At 44.4% G+C, this 20,784-nt stretch overlaps 1 protein-coding gene across 4 annotated transcripts in view; it reads right to left on the bottom strand.

Annotated features, from left to right (window-relative positions):
- ACTN4 (actinin alpha 4) overlaps window positions 1-20,784 on the bottom strand; it is an 87,423-nt gene that overhangs the window by 25,820 nt on the left and 40,819 nt on the right. For 2 of the 4 annotated variants that reach the window (XM_042439024.1, XM_042439021.1), the window contains exons 2-8: window positions 14,194-14,308; window positions 13,727-13,846; window positions 7,677-7,763; window positions 6,657-6,744; window positions 6,276-6,354; window positions 5,450-5,531; window positions 4,445-4,530 (exon numbers count right to left, since the gene is read on the bottom strand). In XM_042439024.1, coding sequence (XP_042294958.1) covers window positions 4,445-4,530; window positions 5,450-5,531; window positions 6,276-6,354; window positions 6,657-6,744; window positions 7,677-7,763; window positions 13,727-13,846; window positions 14,194-14,308 — 657 coding nt within the window. Of the gene's footprint in view, window positions 1-3,294; window positions 3,381-4,444; window positions 4,531-5,449; window positions 5,532-6,275; window positions 6,355-6,656; window positions 6,745-7,676; window positions 7,764-13,726; window positions 13,847-14,193; window positions 14,309-20,784 lie in introns of all 4 variants that reach the window. The other 2 variants (XM_042439022.1, XM_042439025.1) reach the window with 1 other exon arrangement.

The raw sequence follows: 20,784 nt of genomic DNA, 5'->3' as shown, positions 1-20,784 counted from the left end.
ACAAGGCATATGAGTATTATGGAGGGAAAGATGGGGATTGCAATCCAACATGCAAAGGCACGAGGTTGGGGAAGGCTGCTTTGGACCATAATGATGTAACCTGATTTATTCATTGTGGATTATTTGATGCCACCGGTGTTTGAAAAGTAAAGGATATCAGGGATTTTTTCTTTTAAAGCCATCAAAAATACGGGCTGAAGCTTTTCATCCAGCACCCAGCCAGCAGATTCTGCATGGCTGAACACAGACTGTCTCCACAATCCAGTTGCTGCCTCGAGCCTCACAGTGCAACAACACGGAGGCAGGCTGGAAGGATGGCTGGTGTGGCTACAAGGCAGCTAATCAATCCCAGCTGATGGAAAAAACATGCCAGCTGAGCTCTCATCCCAAAGTCTCAGATCGGACACAAAGGACAATAACAATAACAATAATATTAATAGTTGTTCTAAAAAAGATTGGCAAGGCTAGGCATTCACACAGTCCAACCCTCTCCACCCGCTGAGAGCTCCACACCCGCACACCAGGGAGTGTGTCTGTTTGCGAATCCACGGGCACAATCAAATTCAGCTTCTTGTATGTTGGGGGAGATCTGTCTCCTCCAGCTGGAATATGTACAGAGATTGCTGGCCAGAGGAACAACGGCTCCACTTCCTGCCTGTAAAGGATTTACACATTCAGAGCCAATAAATTAACGCTCTCCTTTAATGGAAAACACACCACCAAAGCTTGGCAGCAGATCTAACATGTTAAGACACTGCCTGGGGAATGGGGGAAGAGGATGAGAAGGTAGGAAACTTCCCATGGTTCCCTCTTTAAAAGCAACCACCAAAAGCAGCTTGCTGACGTAATTTATCTCCTCCACATTATGCACAGTCTGCTGTTCTGTGGGCCTTCTGTGCTGAGCAGCAGGAGGCAAACTTTCGGGACATGCTAGCAGTTGGAGGAAGCCAGGTGAATATTGAAACACAGAAAAGTGACTTGGGGATTACAAGTTCCAGAATACCCCAGTGAGCATGGTCAGGGGTATTTTGGGAGTTGCAGTCCCCCCAACTGTCATTTTTCTGCACTCTAGTTGTAATGTCGAAAGCTTTCACAAGTGGCTTCTGTTTCTTCCACACGGCCTGGTTGTTCTGGTAGAATTATCAGCAAAAAATTGTGGGTTTTGCCATATAGAGTTTGGCCTTCGTATCTGCAACGGTTCCATTTGGGACTCCCTACCGCAGATATCACATGGCATGTAATCTGCATGCGACCTCCTCTGATCTTCTTAGGGAAAAAACTTGGCTGGAAAAAGGAGAATTCCTACTTCTGGAAGCCTCTGCAAGTGCTGATTCTCTTCTAAAATGCCCAGTTTAGACCCTTACTTTAGTATGGGAGCTGTCTTCAGTGGTTTCTCCCCAAAAAGACTGCAGTAAAACAATTGCATTTTGGGAGGAGCTGTGTCCTGCAGCAGGTCTCAATGGGCTAAATTATCTCCAGTCCTAGCCCCTGCTGGTGTATACTGAGATTTTCCTTCCTTGCTGATCTATAATTAATTCAGGAGAATTGGATCAATTACCAGATTTAAGAAGTCTGCTCTTCTCCAATTCGGTCCCCATCTGATGCTGAATGATGGGAACTAAGTGTGCGCACTCCATATCACTTAACAAACCATTGTTGTTTTTGTTGCCTTCAAGCAAAAACCCACTGGTTGGCCTTGGATATGTCCCACACCATTCATCCTCAGAGGAAGGCATTGGCAAACTCCCTCTGAAGAAATCTTGCCAAGAAAACCCTGTGGCAGGTTCACTTTAAGAGTTGGCGTAAGCCGGAAATGATTTGAAGGCGCACAACAGCAAGCATGAATCTGGTATGGGGACAGACAAAGTGTGGTCCACAGCCTCCATGATCATTTTTTTTGTGGCAGCAAGGGGCCCACAGGGGTCAAAAAGGCTTTTTACAAAGTATTCCTGGGTGGCCAATGCAGCCCCCTAGTCTCCCACAGTAGTCCACTCCTGATCCGGCACATGAGGTAAAATAAGGATAAACAAAATGTGGCCTTGCCAATAGTTCTGGACTGCAACTCCCAACATCCCATGTCACTAGCTATGCTGGCTTGGGCTGCTGAGAGTTGCAGTCTAACAACACATGGAGAGCTACACTTTGACCCTCCCTAAGGTAAAATGATGCCTAATAGGTAATCTGACTTAAAAGGAGATAGAATAACCTTTCTGAAAATAAAAGGTCAACCGAGAAGCCAGGCAACCTGGTTAAGTGAAGGGGAATGAAGTTACAGGATGGACAAGTGTGAGCGCCAGAGGGACAGACAAGGAAATCTATACCTTTACCTGTGGTGCAAGAAGCCAACAGACCTGAGTAACCTGAGGCAGGGACATAAATATGCAACTTCTTCCTCAAGAGAGATGTCTGCCACCTCCTAAGTCCCATAGCTTGAAAATGTTGTTTTGGACTCTAGCTCCTAAAATTCTCTATGCTGTACTGCCTCTAACTATGCTGGATAGGGGGATTCTGAGAGCTGCCACACCCAAAAGTAACTTTCTCAATCTCTGTCTAATTCTGGGGCTAGTGTGGGACATGGTGGCATTAGCAGAAAACTGGCCTTCCAAAGCTATAGCAGCTGTATCTCCTTCAGAGGTGTTCTCTGCCTTATGAGGATTCAGTCCAACAGCTGTTCTCAGCCTCACCATTCGGTCGCAAGATTTGCAGTGTGAGACATTTACACAGGAGTATAGGTTGGGATTCATTTCCCTAGATCATCAACCAGACTGTGATCAAAAACAAAACTCAAAAAGAAGATGTAGAAGTTCCCTGTTGGGCCAGGGTCTGAGGGGAAAGAATTGGAGGAAAACCAGAAGTTTTGATAAATTATACGATTCCTCCTAAGAGATTTTGCCATTTCTTGCCTGACAGCCTGGTTTCTTCTCACCTGTAGGAAGCCATTAATGGAAGGCAGTAAAACAACAGAGATGGATGTCGGTGAAGAGATGTTGTCAGCATGAAAACCTTTTTCTTATTCGGTCTCCTTCAAGAAGTGACCCAATGGCAGATGTGAACCACACAAGATAGCCAAGAATAGATAACTTCATTCTCCTGACCCATTGTTGCAATAGTTTGTTTGGCCCAAGGCCACTAAGCAACCAATTTCCTGCCTAACCTAGTCTTCTTATAGTCCTTTCATGCCAGTATCAGTGCCATGCTCCAGAAAGTTGATTAGGGAAGAAGTTAGTGACAGCTTAACAGTAGCCAGATACCTTGAAAAGCAGCAGCCAGCAGCCCTACCCAGCCAAAGCTCACCTTCTGAGCCCCCGAGAAAGCGTGATAGAAGCAGGAGACGTAGGTCATGATGGCCTTCTCATCGGGCCTGAGCGTGCCTACAATATCTGCGCAAGAGGAAAAGAGAAAAATGGAGGTAGAGTCAAAGGCGTAGTGCAAGGTCCTCCAGGCCCCAATGGGCCATGCAATGGAGCAGGGGCAAAAAGGCAGGGGTAAGGCGAGCCTTTACTCCTGACAGGGACCCAAATCTCAGCTGGGACAGGACTCTCTGAGTCATCTCTTTGTTTAGGAACCATCCTGTAGGGGTGGAAACTATCAGTTCTCCAGATGTTGATGACCCACCAGTCACATCATATCTCATCCTTGAATGGGGTTGTTAGTGCTCATGGGAACTGGAGTGCAACATCTGGAGGACACAGGTTTCCTAGTTCTGGTTTATTTTGTCACTCTTAAGCAGCAAGAGCCCTCAAAACCTAGGTCCGATACATTCAATTGATCTAGTGCATGTCTCCTCAGAAGTAAGACCCCTTCATGCTCAACAGGGATTACTTCCTAAGAAAATGCATTTAGGACTGCAGCTTTCATCAATGAAGGTGTCAAATGAATCTCCAGTAGGTGGCATGCAGTTTTAATTGGTAAAGCATGGACTTCAGGTATTGATTATTTATCTGGAGGAACTATTTTGGCTCTGGTGTGACACTACAAGAATGAAGGGCGAAGTCTTGCCAGCTCTCCTTCTTATCTGTAAGCATTCATTTATGAAACACAACTGTATTTATTAAATAGTAAGTTGCCATTTCCTGAAGCCGCTCAAAGATGCACTTATGTATGTATTCATTTCTTAAAACTTAGTATTTTAATTTAATTTGTTTTATCCATTGATTAAAAGGTAGACAATTAACCTATGAAAATACTAAAACTGGTTGGCAGTACTAAATGTAGTCTTTCAAGCTCTGTTTGACAATGAAGACAAGTTTTGGCTCAAAAGGACCTCACACTGAATTAGGCATGAGGAAGAATGACCTTTGAGGATGCCCTGATCTAGCTGGGATTTGGGTTCCTGGTTAACTGGAAGGTGTTGGTCTTGGCAAGAGAAGTCAGGAGAGCACAGGATGCTGGAAGGAAAGAAGAGAGGAGCTGTTAATGATGAATGCTCGGCCACTTCTGGTACCTTCTGTGCGCCAGAGAAGGCATGATAGAAGCTGGAGACATAAGTCATAATAGCCTTCTCATCAGGACGAGCTGTGTTGACAATATCTGAAAAGTGAACAACAAGGATTAAATACACCGGGAGGCAAAGCCCCGTTTTCCTGATGCTTTACTGGTTCTAGCATCATCAAGCGACCATCAGTCCACCAGATCCATTGCCCTTCTGCAGACAAAAGATAACAGTCTGGGAAAACTGCAGTTAACCATAGGCAAAGGAATCTTGTAGTATCTTTGAGACTAAGTGAGCAAAAGATGTTGTAGCTTAAGCTTTGTAGATTAACTACATATCCAACACAGAAGTTAAATCAGTTATCCTACAATTACTGATATCATACCTCCTTTGCCAGCTCAAGACTGCTTACAAAACTCATGCTAAAAGCTGCTTATGGCTGCAGAGCTCTTATACCTTTGTCATGGCAAAGAATATCCCTTTCCTAAACTTGCATCCCTAAAACTGCATCAGAGCCAAAGCTCAAACTGTATAAAGAATTTTGGGGTTGCCTAGTAACATACCTGGATACTGGCTGAAACTAGAGATTGTTCCTGGTTAACCTTGGAGTGCAAATTTTTATTTATTGCTTTTAAACTTGGCATCCTCACCTCCAAAGTCTGGGAGCAGGCTGAGAGGTGAGAGAAAGGCAGTACATGCCTCCAGCACGCTTTAAAGTGCTGGAGAGAGGAATCTCAGCATGCTAGAATGTTTAGCGTGGAGAGAATGAATGGCTAAGTGTGAATATGACTTCAGAAATACCAATTACCTTGAGCAAAGCATCTAACAATTTACTTTGAGTAAGGCATCAAAACAGAGCTGCTTGGCTTCTGCAACCCAGTCTTGCTTATAGAAATAGAGAACACACTTTAGTACCAGCAACCTCTTCCTACAAGGAGCTGGTTTAAGCCCAGATGCTGTTATGAAATATAATTCATGGAATCAAACAGAGCCCCACAGTACTGAGATGGAGCTTACCTTCTGCATCCAACATCTTGGGAATATCGAGGTATTTCTCAGCGACCTCAAAGGCATTGTTCAGATTTGTGACCGGATCATCCTATGAGAAGGGAATTAGTCACAGAAGCATGGCTGTTAAATCAGATGCCATCCAACCCAAGATACAAAACAAGAAGCATCACAGGACAAAATGGATTCCTGCCTCCCACACAAGTACCTTCTCAGACTGAGCTCTAATTCAAACTTCCTACTCCTGCTGAGGCTGCCACTGGAACTTGCAGCCATGATGCTGTGCTTTTGCACAACTGTGAAAACCGTGTTAAAGTTTTTCCTGTGCATATGTGGAGTGCACATGACCAGGCAGGAATGCATTTAGCCTCTTGGAGCTCAAGTTACCTAGATGCCATGCTGAAAATGGAACAACTGAATGAGGCTGGGGTTGCTGAAAGTTAGAGTTTTCATCTCCTTGCTGTATTCTATATGTATATATATGGAGGACTTGAAGTCCAAAGCCCAAGGTGAGTTTTAAGCAGTTTCATGTCATCCCAGCCATCACTAACTCTAGTTTCTGTATGTTTTAGTGCACAAGAGGTCTTTCATTTTTTATTCCAAAGCTGGATACTGTTATTCCCATTGTACACACCAAGGGAATCAAGGCTAGAAGGTAATAACTTGCCCTAAATGCCCAAGCGAAGTCCTGGCTCAAGTAGAATTTGATTCTTGGGGGTCATACCATTTCAGACACTGTTGATCACAGGCAATCACAAAGAACAATGTAAAAGGGTATCTAGAATGCCATCCAAGAAGGAAGTTGTAACAGCACCTGTTGCTGCTCCTGGCCTACCTTTCTGAGCTTGTCATATTCAATGAGTTCTGGTCTGTGTCTGTGGATCAAGGCATTAAAAGCAAGGCCATCCTTCCAGCTGTGAAAAGAAGCCCAAGGATACAGTTAGACGGCTTAGCTGTCAGAGAAGGGGAAAACAATAGCTTTGGTACAGTGTTTCTCAAAACTATAAGCCCCTTATATGTTCAAAAAGGGCAAGGCTTTCTGGCCAAAAGAACTGCCACCTTTGTCTTTCAGAATGTTAAGAGCACCAGGAAGCTACACAGAAGCCCCTGGCCATGCTGGCTGGGGAATTCTGGGGGGCGTGATCCAAAACAAGCAACTTTCTCAAGCTCAAGGTGAAGTCTAATATTCACAAGACACATCATGTTGAATGTTTACCTTATGTGGAAGTTCTGCACGTTCACGTTCTTGTAGGGAGCAGTCTTTCTCTGGCACCAGAGCAACAGGCCCTCCTTGGCTGAAGTTTCTGCACATAGAGGACAAAAAAGTTACAATACTATTCTAAGTCATTGTACAACTGAAATGGAAGATTTAAATCAAGGCAGCAGTAAAGCCAATTGGATGGAACTATGGCAAGCAGAAGGCTGGAGCCACTCAGGACCACCATTCTGAAGATGAGTGCATATCCTCCTCAACACATGCATTTCACACACTGTGAATGCTGCCTATAAAAATACTTATACAGGGCCGCGCACAGGAGCGCACGGCCATTGAAATCAATGGGACCCCAATATTGATGATTTTTCCGATTCACGAGGGTAAGGGTAGGTCTGGAACGGATCCCCCGCAAATTGGAACAGACGACTGTAGTTAGACTGTAGAGATCTTGCATTGTGTTCTCTTTGCTGCTTGAATTTTTACTTCAAAATAAAGATGCTACTCTATAGGAAATAAGAACAAAGTCTTTCTCCTGGCTGATGCTGTATATGAGTGTTAAAATGCACTCTGTCCATGATTCAGTGTAGAATAAAATGACTGGAGTGCATGAATATTGGTGTGGGTATCCTTTTGATCAAATGAGTCCCAGGGGAAGACTTTGGGAGATGGATCTGATTCCCAGAAGCCTTTCTCCAGCTGGCTATAGTCACTTGGAACATGCATTTCCAGAGCAGGTATCTGACAAACAGCCAGAGCCAAATGCTTCATAAAGTAAGGGATGTTTATTACAGCTGACTGAGCAGCTGCACAGTGAAAGATTTATTGGGACTGATTTAGAGAAGCAGGAAGCAAGGAGGGGGGGGAGCTTGAATTTTTATCAAGCTTCTTCCTCTATACTGTATTATATTTATCATCTTTCTGTCCCATAAATCGTGTGCAGTGGATGCATGGCTAGTCCTGACACACCAGAAGAAATGCAGAAAGTGTATCCAGCCAGCCCTGTGGAGCTCTGGCTCTTACCTTCCACGGAGATGTCCTGAATGGCAAATCTGAGGATGATCGTCCAAATCATACCTAGGGTCATCTTTGCATTGCCATCAACAATTTCTGGAAGCAGAAAAGGCAAAAGAATTAGTCACAGAAGAAATATACTGCCAGGGAAAGAGAGGCAAGATAGAAAAGTATAACTGAGTGGGGAAAGGCAGTGGCTGCATTCATAATGAATGGTAAGTAAGGATTCTAGTGAATCCAGGTTTATTATGAACAAGCTGCCTTCTGCTGCACCCAGGCCATTTTCTCCCCATTTGACTCCTCAACAAACTAGAAATGGCTTCCTTAATATGTCATTCAAACCCAGGACCATGACTTGTTGCTCGCAAACAAACCAGGATTTGTAAGAAAATAAACTTTAGTTTGTTTAACTCTTTGCAGCAGTGGAGTGGTGGACAGCTACAGAACATCTGAGGGGTACACCCTTACATTTCCCACCCATTGCTGCATCACCTGCCTGCTACTTCTAGTAACCAATGACCCTGGAAGTGACCAGGTCACTTGTGGTTATGGAAAATATTATTTGGAGGCTAAAAAGTTGTGTGGAGGGTGGGGAAGGAACACTGGATGTACTTATTTTAGCTGAAACTTGTGTCACCTGCAGGCATCTGGAGCATGATTCTCTTTTTTCTCTCTCTGTGTGTATGCATGTTTTTTCCACTAATGGAAGGGGAACTGGAGGTACAAGAATGACTTTGGCAGATCACATGCCACACAATTTCCACTGTTGCACAAGTGGTAGCAAGACAAATGGGAACAAACAGGCTGTGTACTGCAGGCAGAAATTTTCCTACAATAAACTAGGATTCAGTAGAATCCTGGATTACCATTCTGTGTGCATTTGGCAAATATGTATTAAGCACAGGGTTCCCTGTTTAGAGGACCATGGACCACAGTGGTAAGACATTGGCTTGGCATATATAGAGTATCTAATTCAATGTCTTTGAAACCCAGACAAGTAGCTGCCAATGAGTGCATATTGGCAACACTGAGCTACACATGTCAGCTTCCTATGTTCCTTTGTGCATTTCAGCTTTGAGGGCTGTTTTGTTTCTAAAAGCAATCTTCTAGGCCATATTGCTGTGAATATATATCAGCAACACTGGCTGACGTTTCCAAAGCCAAAGGTGTTAGGAAAAAGATTCCCAACAGATGTGGGTGAGGTTTCAGTGCTCCAAGTAGGTCTTGCCACACCTTATGATCAGAAACAGCAATATAAATTATGTCAAAAGAGTAAATAGAGATTCATGCAAAATAAGATGATGCAAATACATGCAAGGCAAAGAACTGCCTAGATTTTCTGGACATAGAATTGCTTTGGGGTTGCTGTTTGTATTCACGAGCCATCCAAAGAGTCAAAAAGCTGTTGTTTGTCCATTAGTGCAACTTCTGCCTATTCTTTCCAAGCGCAGAAACAATGGAGGAGGAGGAAGAGAATGGAATATTTCAGTTCCTATAAAGATTAATGAGACATGGGTCAGGCCAAGCAAGCAGCTGGTGCAGCGGAACAGGGAATTTCATGAGTGCCTTGGGAGAACCACGGCCGCTCCCTAAACTGGCAAATGCTTGGAAGCAGGATGGATTCAAGTCAAGATGTTTTAAAATGTGCCATGATGAGACTCCAAAGACTGTTGGGTTAGAGCAGGTAGAGAAAAAGAAGGGTGAGGGCAGTGAGTCTGGTGAACTTTCATTCCTGTAACTTGAGATGCCACACCTGACGCATTAACAGGGCACTTGTCAGAACCTGTTCTGGGTGTTAGAGCAGCTCTTTTTTGAGATTAGGTCCCAAAAGGCAGGGGAGTCAAGAATGGATTCTCAAAGGCAGCTCTGGAGAACAGGAATCAGTTTGTCTTGCCTGACATTGCTTGGAAGGGTCAAACAGGTGTGAATTGACATTTCTCAAGACCTGGAATAAGACCTGAATGGATGCCAGTTTAGGGGAATCTGCACTAGTTACTTCCTAGCAGCAGTTAACCTGATGCAAAAAAGCTGAGTAACGTGGTGGCATGTGTCCCACCTTTTCCCAGCACGCAGTAGAAGGAAATACTATGTAGTCATAACAGCCATCAATACATTCATTCACTCTTATCCTTTTTTTTTTTTACACCCAAGGAAACAAGTTGTCACTTTTAATCAAGTTACTATGAAGGCACAACAACACCAAGAGGAGCAGGCTCAAGGGACTGAAATATTTAGGAAGGGTTTTTTTAAAAGACATCATTTGGTTTGTGATGCGAAGTAAGGAAGGTTTACTGTCTTTAAAGACATTACTGTTTTTAAAGAGAGAGAAAGCTATGCAATTATCATCTTACAGCCTAGTCATAGCTTGCAAATGTTATTTTTTAGACTACAACTCCCAGAATCCCCTAATCAGCATGGTTAGTAGATTCTAGGAGTTGTGATCTGAAAAGTAAGGTTTCCAAACTCTAAGCCTAGCCTACCTCAAGGCATGAGGGGCTCCTAGAGATGCCTATGATCATAACCATCCACCGTGAGGTCTTTTTTATTCTCTTTTAACAAACCGGGTGAACTGAAGCTGAGAACGACAACAACATGAACATTTATCTCGCATTTTTAGGAGTTCAAATTACTTCACACGGACTTCTCTGCAGCCCTGGGATAATACTAGTTAGTATTATCTGCTTACTGAAAGTTGACCCCAAGAGTGAGAAAGACGAGAAGAGAAGATCATGCGTGTAAAACAAACTACAGAGTTTGTGGTAGGAGCACAGGAGCAAAAGGATTCAAAGGGATGGCAGTCAAGGAGCAGGAGAAACCAGGACAGCAGGTTGGAGGGGATATGTTCCACTTGAGGGGAAGAAAAGCCTGAAGAACACAGCACAGGTGGCCAGAAACTGCAGAAGTCAACTGAAATGAAAATATTGGTTTGCAATAACCGTCTGACTACATAGCAGAAGTATTGCCTTTAATTACCTCTTTTAATTAAATTTTAATTTAAATTTAAAAAGTACAGATGTGAAAAGAGAAAGAAAGAGAGATGGGAGATCAGTAAAACCCCACCTGCACTTTCTGAGTGGGGTATGTGACGTATTACCAGCCAAAGCCAAGTAATGGGTAGAGACAAACAGGGAGCTGGTCCAGCAACAAGAAAATGCAGAGCCGAGAAAAATCCAACAACAGGAATTCGGGGTAGGAGGGATTTTTGTTTGCTTGCTTTAAAGCGTGGAACAAATTCACTGCTGGCATGTAAAACTGGCAAAGATCAAAGGAATTCCAGCCACAGAAGCTTGGATCAACTAAAGGCAAATACAGTACTGGATCTGAAGAACTGTAACAATGGACACAATATGTTTGAGTAAGCCAAGGGTTTTTTGTGGGGCCCCCCCCACCCCCTTAAAGCCAGCTGTGGGGAACAGAAAGGACTCCATGGCTGCCTTGAAAACAGAGCTTACATGCACAGCAGAGATGATATCACTGCATTTGCAGAATATTTGTTTAAGGCCCTTAGCCACAGCAAGTTGCATTCGCATGCTCCGTGGGCACTAAACACCTGACTGGTGACCTCTAGGTGTGCTGGACTGTTGTGTTGTTGCTGTGTGCCTTCCAGTAGTTTCTGACGTATGGCAACCCAAAGACAAACCTTTTGTTTTCTAGGAAAGATTTGTTCAGAAGGGGTTTGCCTTTGCCTTCCTCTGACAGAGCATGATTTGCCTAAGATCACTCAGTGGATTTCCGTGGATGAGCAGGGATTCGAAGCCTGGTTTCCAGATTTCTAGTCCAACATTCAAACCATAACACCACTACAGTTTTGAATAAATCAAATAAATTCATGATCCCCAGGCAGCATGGCTACTAGCTTTACTACTGAGAGACGGTGGGCGTTGATGACCAGAATACATTCTGCAATAAGCATAAAAGTGGTTATTCTTCATCTATGATAGATTCTGAAACCTGAATAAACCAGGCCAGTTACTAGTTGTTGTTTGCCTTCGAGTGACTTATGGCAACCCTATCCTAGGATCTTCTTGGTAAGATTTATCCTGGAGATTTGCCATTGCCTCCCTTATCAGGCTGGGAGTGTATGACTTGCCCAAGGTACTGAGATGATAGAAACCATTTTCCAGTGAACCCCCGAGATCCTAAGATTTCATTTTCCTCACAATTTCAAGCATTTTGTTTTCTTTTTAACTGCCGTTGTAGGAGGCAGGGAGGGAGAAGAAAAGAGTGAGTTTGTGGCTCAGTCTGAGTTTCATGGGATTTGAACTCAAATCCCTCAAGCTCAAAGACATCACTTTATTATGAACTAGCCACAAAGATACAAATGCAAGCTAACTTTTCCAAGTGTGGTAGGTTACAGAGCTGATCTTTGGATTAAATGCCAGCTCATGAGCACATCCTTGGGAAAGTTACTCTTTTAAAGACTACAATCGCCATGCTGGCTGAGGATTCGAGGAGCTGTATGTAGTCTAAAACAGGTAACTTTCTGAAGCTCTGCCCATGAGTTTCTTTTTTGGAGGTAGAGCTACAGATATGTTCAGCAGCACATTTCACCTACTACACATTTCACATTTCTTCTGTGCAGATCCGGTTTCTTGTGTGTCTCTGCACCCAGCCCTCCTTGCTCATAACCTGGGAGGGGTTGTTTCTTCAGTGGTCAGAGCACATTCCATTCGTTTGGCAAAATACTAGGCTTGACTGTATTTCTACCACATCTTTCAATCCAGGCAGATCCCCAAGATTGCTGTTAAATGTCTTCAAGTTGTTTCTGACTTAGGGCAACACTAAGGTGGATTGATCACAGGTTTTCCTAGGCAGGATTTGTTCAGAGAGGGCTTGCTTTTCCTTTTCCTCTGAGGCTGAGAGAGTGTGAATTGCCCAAGGCCACTTAGTGGATTTCCATGGCTGAGTGGGAATTTGAACCATGTTCTTCAGAATTGTAATGTAACACTCAAACCACTGCCCCACACTAACTCTCGATCCCCAAGATAGCTTCCATAAAATAATACAGCACAAGGAGATGGGGATTGCTTCAACTCCTCCCAATCCTCAGCAATGATTGGAGGTAGCAAATCCCTTCTCTTGCCAAATGTAGTTCTCCCCATTGTACTGCACTCCCCACTGGACTCCTGCTGAGGAGGACTCCCCATCGGACGCCTGCTGAGCAATGACAGAAGATGTTGAGTTGAGGCCTAGGAAACACCAGCTGAAGGGCCTCAACTAACAGGGTTGCAAAAAGCCACTGCTCGCTGAATCCTTGGAAAGGTATGATCGGTCCAAATTTGGGATTGCTGGGCTAGATCAGGGTGAGCAAAGTGTAGTCCCTGAATGTTATGTTTATGCAGTCCCCGGCTCTCAATTTCATGGCCACTGAAATCCTACAACTACTCCCCTTTTAATTTGTGCTAATTTTGCCCTAAAGCCACACAAAAAGGCACATTACAGACTGCCATTTAGTACGTGCTCTGCGCGTACTAGGGTTAGAAAGGGGCGTGCTAGGGTTAGGAAGTGTCTTACCTTCTTAACCGGCCCCGTCTCTAGTACGTGCAGAGCGCGTAGTAAATGGCAGTGCCCGTCCACATGGGCACCGCCATCTTTACATAGTGTACGGACACCACGACTGCGCGCCTCACAGCGCCACTTCCAGGTGCCAAGAAGAAGCACCATTTCGGCGCTTCTTTTTAGCTGCGCCAGGAAGCCTCGCGGTCTGGCTGCTGGGGCTTCTCGGCGCAGCTAATGATGGCAGCAGCAGACTGCCTGCTTTTGGGCGGTCTGTAATGCGCCTGAATGTGGGGAACAGCAGCCCATGGTTGGCTGGGGGGGGTGTTGGCCCTTGACTGCCACACAATTGCCCACTCCTGCGCTAAAGAGGTCAAAGGCAACAGCATATGTTATTACTTATCCGACACCACCAAAGGGCAAACTGGTTTTACAAAGTACTAGAGAACAGGTCTCTTACCCCAAGGGTTTACAATCCAAAGCATCTACAGAATGCTCTTATGTTTAGTTTAAAATGGACAAAATCTGACGAACAGTTCCTTGACCCATGCTGGCTCACTTACCTTCAGCTCCTATGGAAACCAGCTTGACTCCTTTGCTTGCAATGAAATCGAGAGCTTTGTTTACATTGTTGATCTTATGCACCCTCATCTTTCCTCTTTCCGGTTTTGGTAACCGTTCTCCTGAAATGGACCAGGTTTTTTGGGGTAGGGAGGGAGAAGGATTAGGTTGGACAGAAAACAAAGTTAGTTTCCCTTTTCAAAGCAATGCAGGCTTAACAAAATATGAGGCAAGTCAACCTCAAAATGTTGTAGATGCAATTCCCAGCATTCCTTACTATTGGCTATATTTGTAAGGGCTGCTAGAAGCAGCAATCCAACACCAGGGCAGGGATATATTACTCTGACATGGTTCCCTGCCAAATCTCTGAAGAAGGATTAGGAAAGTGTAATATACATACATGCATGTATATCTTTAAACGACCCTCGCAAATGCTTCAATCAACAGCACAAACAGCTCCAAGCCTCACCTGAAATCACCTCCAGGAGTAACATGAGCTTGAGGCCATCACGGAAATCTTCATCAATATTCTCAATCTGCGTGCCAGCTTTCCGCAGGTGGGAATTGCACCATGCTGTGAAGGTCTAAGGAGAGAAAGAGAAGGAAAGATGAGAGTCTGGACTAGCAATCCAAAATACATTGACTGGTCTAACTGTTATGTTCTGGCTTCCTAGAAGCAGAAAGAGAAGGCAAACACAAACTAACTGGTCTTGGCAAGGAAGGGAAAAGTTTGCCAAGACCCTGGTCTATCTTCCCTCTTCATTCTGATCCAAATAGCTATGGTTTCACTCCAAAATTGAAGGGAAAGGGGTGGCAGTTAGACAGTCTTTAAATCCTGTTAAGGTAGGGCATGCACTCTGGACTCAGACATGAAGCCCTGTTGCTTCTACAATTCCTGACTCTCCTTTGGAACAAAAGCAAGCTTCTAGCCACATGGTGAAGGGACGCTTGAGGACAGTTTGTGTTCCCTTAATGTAACACAAGGTTGTGCCTTTACTGAAGACTGCTTCTTCTAAACTTTAGTCACTCATTCCAGTTTGGAATCTTTGCAAAATATCTGAACAGACGTTGCAGATGCACACTGTGGAATTGTTGGCAGCATATCTGGGCAATGGTTTCAGCAGCAGCTAAAAGTAAAGGACTGTTGGATATAATTGTATCAGAAATGAAGACACAGAAAGGGAATCAATAGTTTGTGGACAATGAACAATTGTGCATGATTTGTTCAACTATTTTTATGACAGTCACTGATTTTGGGGTTGCAGGCGGGATTGGTGAGAGATAAACTAGACATTGCATTGGAACCTCACAGCCAGCTTTGTAGCTTTTCAGAGTCCACCACAGAATAGCCACACTATCCTTAAAAGGGTCAGAAACTTTTTTTTAAAAAAAGTACATCAAGATTTTCAGAAAATTGAAGTCAGTGCAGAAAACTAGATTGTACGTATTCTTCTGTGGAAGCACACCTGGAAAATGAATGGCTTCTAACCTCAGACAACTCTCTTTCTTGGCCACAACCCCAATCTGTGTCAGAGAGATGCGACTTTATAGTCCTAGAAGGAACAAATGTTTTACAAGTCCAGTCTAGTGCTTTGAAAAAGTTACTTGCTGGACCACAGTTGGGTAACAGAGCAGAACTTGAGGGGTGGAGGAGGGGACCTTTTTGAACGACAAGAATCTCTTAGCTCACATGGTCATAAGGTATTCATAAAATTATATGTGACATGGAAGAGTGGTCAGAAAGAAGATTTCCCTCCCACTCTCTACACAATTTGTGGAACTCACTGCCACAGGGTATGCCAACAGCCAATGGCTAAGATGGCTTCCAAAAGAGATTTGATCAATTAGTGGGCTAGATGAGGCTTTTGGCCTGAACCAAAGCTTGGGAGTGTTATATTTTTGCACTACAACTTCCAGAAGCACCAGACCCTATGGCCTTTGACTATGCAGGCTGATAGATTCTGGCAGTTGCAATCCAAAAACAGAGTAGCCTTTCCAGGTTCTGGTCAAGATCATGGGTTGCACAATTACAGCACTGTTATTCCACTTTAATTAGCATTGTTTCATCCCATGGGACTCTGGAAGTTGCAGTTTAGGGAGGGATATTTAGAATTCACAGCCAAAGAGTTAAAGCGCCTCACCAAACTACAAACTCCAAGATTCCATAAGATAGACAAAGGCAGGTTAAAAGGAATGGCAGTGCTATAGTTGTATAACGTGAATGGGGCCCAAATTGAGTCAGAAACCTACTCTGGAGCAGTATCTTGAACAGAAATGGCCCTTGCTGACCCAGCAGAGGAAACACAACTTGCCAACTAACCGTCTTTAGCATTAGAGAAATGTGCTCAGTTTGGCTGTAATAAGGAGGATACAGAATCCCCAAAGAATGACAAACACCATCAGTGAGGAAATTCAAGTACCTTCTGAACCTCACATATATTCCTCTCCCTTCATACATCTGGCAGAAAACACACTCTTTTCTTCCAACGCCTGCCCCAGTCATGGACTCTCCAACCAGGGATTAAACTGTCTTCCTTGATATCGGTACAAAGGTATCTGGAACAAGAAGTGGTGTGTTTTGGACAGACCTCCCCATCTTCACATTGCCAGCAGAACAAAGGCCGAGGGGGGAAACACTGGTTGACTTAGCCTGACGCATGCCACCTCTAAACATGGCTACCACGCAGAACGCAGGTGCTTTCCTTGTCAGCATTAGCCAGAGAAAAACGGAAATTCTGCTTGCTTGAGGCTGGGAAGAAGGTTGTCGGGAGGGAAGTTGTGGGCTTTGGGAGGTCAGGGTAGAAATGTGGCAAAGCATTTGGAAATTCATACCAGGTGGTTCTTTACTTCTGGTGGTATTTCCAAAGCAAAAACTCTGACAACCTTTCATAGGACTAACAAGACTTTCTAATAGGTGCCTCTCTGTGTATGTGAAATAGGGATGGGGTTGAATGTCCTTCATATGATGAAATCCATGTGGTTAACCATGGAGACACAAAGGCACCTTGGTCCAGTATGAACGTACATGAGCTTCCTGAAGTTCCTTTTTGAAAGAAAAGGAGTAAGCAGGATTCTAGGCTAGCCTCAAATGGCACAAGCTTGCTTGGTTGTCTGTTTCATCACATTTGTCTTCCAAAAGAAGTCATTATGGATCAAGTCGGGGAAAGATAGTCTGGGGCACTATTAAATTATACATGCTGTTGAGGAATGAACAGAAAGCTCATTCTCCTTCTATCATCCAGGCCACTGAAGGCAAAAGGGGAAAGTTCTCTGTACAACATGATGTGTGGAATTCAGTGAGGCAAAGCATGGCAACCATCCATGCTGAGATGGCAGTAAAGTGGGATCTGCTCAATTTACAGATAAGGTCAATCAAAGTATGGCCACATGGAACTTCCTTATTCAGATGCAGCAGAGGTGGGAATCACACAGCTCTCCGTATGCTGATGTTCCTCACCACTGTCCATGCTGGCTATGGTTGCTACTGGGAGGCGTAGTTCAACATTTGGAGGATATCATGATTTCAACCCCTGAAATACAGTATGCCACTGAGTCCTAGGTTCTGGGTAATACTGGTCGCTTCCCATATTGCTTTTTCCTGTTTGCTACTGGTGGGTATTCCAGAGACATCCAAGTGGGAAATGGGATGGCAATGGATTGGATTGACCTATTTGCTTTAATTTTTTAAATTATCACAGAGACCCAATTCTGGGGGAAAGATGGGAAAGCAGTAAATAAAATTCTACTATTATAATAGATAGTTTGGAAAAAATTACTTTGGAGGATTAAAACTTCCACAATCCACCCATACAGGCAATACTGGCTGGGGATTCGGGGAGCAATTTTTGCAAGTGACAGTGTAAAAGTATGATCAGGTAACTGGTAGTGTCAGTTGAAATTATATTGCGGCCCTTGGGGTTTGATTCCAGAATCCCCATGGGTCCCAAAATTCGTAGATGCTCAAGTCCTATTATATACAATGAATTAATGGCTACAGATAGCCGACTATATCTGCAATTGTTGTTGTGTGCCTTTAAGTCACTTCCAACTTAGGGTAACCCTGTCATATAGGTTTTCTTCAGAGAGGATTTGTCATTGCCATCCTTGGAGGTTGAAGGAGTGTGACTTGCCCAAAGTCACCCCATGGGTTGCCATGGCAGGGTTCAACACTCAAATCATTACACCACTGTGTAATAAATAAAACAAAAGATGATGATGAAGATGATGATGATAGATTTCCCAGCACAGCCTGCAAAAGGGTTCAAGGTTTCCAATGTGACCTACCTATTGATATTTAAAGATATCCACACTAATATACCACAGGCGTGGTTGCTACCGTAAGCCCTTTCAGAACACCAAGTATCACATTCCTGAGAGTCAGAAGCCGTGAGCTCTGGGCTATGAACAGGGCCTGTCATTCTACACCAAGGGTTATCTGCAACACCCTAGCTCCTACTGGCTCCCTCCCACCAACATAGACAGACAGACAGGGCGATGGAAGGGTGTTGGCCCCTAACAGACACAGCCCGATGAGCACAAGGATCCAGCTCAAGAAGCCAGAAAGTGCGAGCTGCAGAGCTTTCAACAAGCGCAAGGCTTGTTTTGACAACCGTTACCAACCTCATTCATTCGGAAGACTCAGAGGCAGTGGCTGATTAATTGAGCAGTAGACCCACACGCGGTTTAGCTGAGAAAGCCAATATGGCTGGCTAGAGAGCAGCATAAAGAGCTTTTTTAAAAGGGGGAGACACATCATTGGCCTGGAACTCATCCACCCACCCCAATTCCATCCCCTTCCTAACTGACAGAGGGATTTCACTTAAAGGGATGCTAACATAAGGGCTTCCTGGCAAAGGAAACAGAACTCTGAAGGACCTCCTTTGACAGCATGGAGAGGGACTGAACTGACTTGAAGCTTGGTCCTTGAAGGGCCAGGCCTCATGCTCATCAGGTGCAATGGAAAGCGATGGGCATTGGAAAGAATGTGGAAGGGGTAGTTTGGGATTAACACAGAAGTGGTGATGGTGGTTGTGTGGGAGAGAAACTTATCTGGTTTCTCTCAAGGATAGCAGCAAACACGACACATAGGCTAGGTCAGGAGGACAGGCCAGGAGTTGCCCAAAGACAACCAGAGAGACAAAGAGAGTGATTAGGCAGTGCTGGTAAAACATTTCCAAATTCTTTGCAAAAGCACAAGGAACTGATGATTCAAAAGGTGCCCCAGCCCTGGCCAACGCGGCCATATGACTTCTAGCCACAGGACTGAGGCACATCCTTGCATTATTATTAATTGGAGAGTGTCAGGGCAAGCTTGGAGGGAAAGTCATGGTGGTATAGTGATTTCAGTGTTGGACTAGGACTCCAGGAGACCAGAATTTGAATCCTTGCTCAGCCATAAGAAACCACTGGGTGACCGTAAGCAAGTCATGTTGGTCTCAGCTGGAGGAAAGCAATGCAAACCTCCTCTGAAGAAAGCACACTAAGAAAACCTTTGGACGGGGTTACCATATTTTTTGAGCCACAGTAGTACAGTATAATGATTTGAGAATTGGACTCATCATGAAGGGCACTGAAATTGTTTCCTTCCATTCCCTTTGTTATGATGTGCCTTCATGCTGACCCCAACTTATGGTGACCCTATCCCAGGCCCAAGATGATTTAGTAGTGGGTTTCCTTGGCTAAACAGGGATTTGAACCCTGGCGTTTTACTGGCTAAGAGAATACCCAAACACCGTCCTGCCATGGCTTCTTCCCTTGCCTCTGGCACTCTCTCCCTTATCCTGTCGGCATCAGCTCCCTGCCTATGACACAAGCAGGGCTATCACCCTAAGGTACGTGAGATAACACAGCGAAGTGCTTTGAACATTTGAGAAGTGCTATCCGTTCCAAGTACCATTACATTGTGACACCACAATAAAAGATGACATTGCGGTAAAAAGTGCCTTGAGCACCTCCAGAAAGCAAGAAAATTGCAGGAATAAAAAATAATTACATCCGTGGGTATGTGTGCAGAAGGGGAGGGAGGAGGAAAAGAAGAAATTCCCAGCAGCACAGGTAGCAAACAGGAGCATCAAGCACTGGTTGCATCACTAGCAAATCCAGCCGTTGGTCCAGGAAGGAAGGGCTGGGCCTGGCAGCTTCACCTCTTTATCACTGCACTCTTGGGGCCGATTCCCACGCTCTGAGAAAAGCTACCCCGGGTGTGTGTGGCCTGATTGGGAACCCAAATTCACACACGTCACAGGAGGGCAGGCGGAGAGCCCTTGCTCACTCTGCTGGGTGGCACCAGGAAGCCGGGTGAATGAACAGGGCATACTGTGTGTGCTTCTCTTCCCCCCCCCCCTCCTTCCCATGCATGGCCCCTGGCCAATCTGAGCAGGCGCTGGTGAGCTAAGTAACTGGGAATGTCGCTTTGACAGTTTCTAATGAACCATTCATCTGGAGGGGGGTGAAGGTTTTTCTGCTGAAAAACAAGAACAAGAGAATCTGAAGGTGGTTGCTCTTTCTTTCTTTCTTTCTTTCTTTCTTTCTTTCTCCTAAAGTAATCTCAAAGCTCTTGCAAACCTCCTCTGCTGCAGACTGTGTTCAAGCTGCAAACTTTGAAAAACTTCTTGTTCATGACCTCCCTGTCCTACTGAAATGAGAGAGGAAGAAAAAACACATCCTTGTCTTAGTGTCCGGAAATTAAGATTCCACCACGACAGGAAGAAAAGTTGCCATTCCAGAAAGAATGAAGAAAGGTTTTGCTCCAGGAAAAGAAAAGGGTGCAGGGAAGCAAAAAATAATTTCTTCTGCAGAGCTGCAAAGCAATGTTTATTTCATTAAAAAGGCTTGAGTTGGGGACATTTTGTCCCTACCTGTCTCAGACTGCCGCAGGGAACAGACTTTGTTCGAAAGGTATTCTCACTGTACATTTGGAAGCATTAAAAAGAAGATGCCTCGTGGCTAGCTATACCATTGTTCAACTCGGGTATAAAGCAGTGGAAGAGGGGAAAGGTGGAAACCAAAAGAGTATGAAAGATTAGTTCCTATTTATTTTTAATGTTTCACGTCTGTTGCA

The sequence above is a fragment of the Sceloporus undulatus genome, chromosome 9 (genome assembly GCF_019175285.1).
Source record: "Sceloporus undulatus isolate JIND9_A2432 ecotype Alabama chromosome 9, SceUnd_v1.1, whole genome shotgun sequence".
In the NCBI taxonomy this organism is placed as follows: Eukaryota; Metazoa; Chordata; class Lepidosauria; order Squamata; family Phrynosomatidae; genus Sceloporus; species Sceloporus undulatus.
Note: the sequence above shows the minus strand (reverse complement) of the source record. Positions and strands in the feature narration are given on the sequence as shown.